We start from the raw sequence: 853 nt of genomic DNA, 5'->3' as shown, positions 1-853 counted from the left end.
CCCATCAGGTAGACGAGTAGAGTTGGTTTCCCTTTTGTAAACTCTGATCTAAGAACTAAAACATTTGTGACCCGATCAGTCTCATGTATTGCCTTCGGTGTTCACCCTTTTGGGATAATTACATTAAATTTGTAATGAACTTAACTACACGTGGATTATTTTAGTAATGTTTCTGAGAATATACCTCTGTGTGAGTTATGAATGAAAATGTCAAGATAGAGTAAAAGTGGTTAACAAATTTTGGTAAATAGTTAAGTGAGATTAACAACCCGAATTCCCGATCTTGGATTTGGGGGTGTTACAGAAATGGTATCAGAGCCCTAGGTTGTAGGTCTCAGAAACATTGGGGTAAAAAGTGATGAATCAACCAAATCATGATTAAGAACTCACATCGAGTTCGTAGTTGGGCTACAAGGGTAGCACTGAAAATAAAACCCTTAAGGATAACTTAAATGTTTAAGGTTAGTGATGCGTGTGTTAAATGTATTGTAGGTACCCGCTATGTCGGACCCTGATGATGTCGAGGAGTATGAGAGAGCCCATGATGAGACCCTGTTGGCAGAGATGGAGATAGCTGACCCCGCCCCTGCCGCAGTTGTGGATATATCTGACGATGACCCAGATTAGGACCCTGAGGAGGAGATAGAGGTAGAGACAGAGATAGCCGCCCCTGAGCAGGCACCCACCCCACCACCTGCACCTGTGAGTCCAGCACCCACTGAGGGTGACGATGATATGGATCTGATACTGGATGGGATGGTAGCGACCCCTATCGACCCCCTACCTCCACCACCACCTCTACCTGTGGTGTCGCTAGTATTTCATGATTGGGTGGTAGGCCGCTATGCCGGGA

At 45.1% G+C, this 853-nt stretch overlaps 1 protein-coding gene across 1 annotated transcript in view; it reads left to right on the top strand.

The window, feature by feature from the left end:
• LOC141690582 (uncharacterized) overlaps positions 1–627 on the top strand; it is a 41,285-nt gene extending 40,658 nt beyond the window's left edge. Inside the window, exon 8 of the mRNA XM_074495369.1 lies at positions 493–627. Coding sequence (XP_074351470.1) covers positions 493–627 — 135 coding nt within the window. The remainder of the gene's footprint in view (positions 1–492) is intronic.
• Positions 628–853: the final 226 nt, after the last annotated feature.

The sequence above is a fragment of the Apium graveolens genome, chromosome 10 (assembly GCF_009905375.1).
Source record: "Apium graveolens cultivar Ventura chromosome 10, ASM990537v1, whole genome shotgun sequence".
Lineage (NCBI taxonomy): Eukaryota > Viridiplantae > Streptophyta > Magnoliopsida > Apiales > Apiaceae > Apium > Apium graveolens.
The sequence above is the reverse complement of the archived record's forward strand: the minus strand, read 5'-3'. Positions and strand labels throughout refer to the sequence as shown.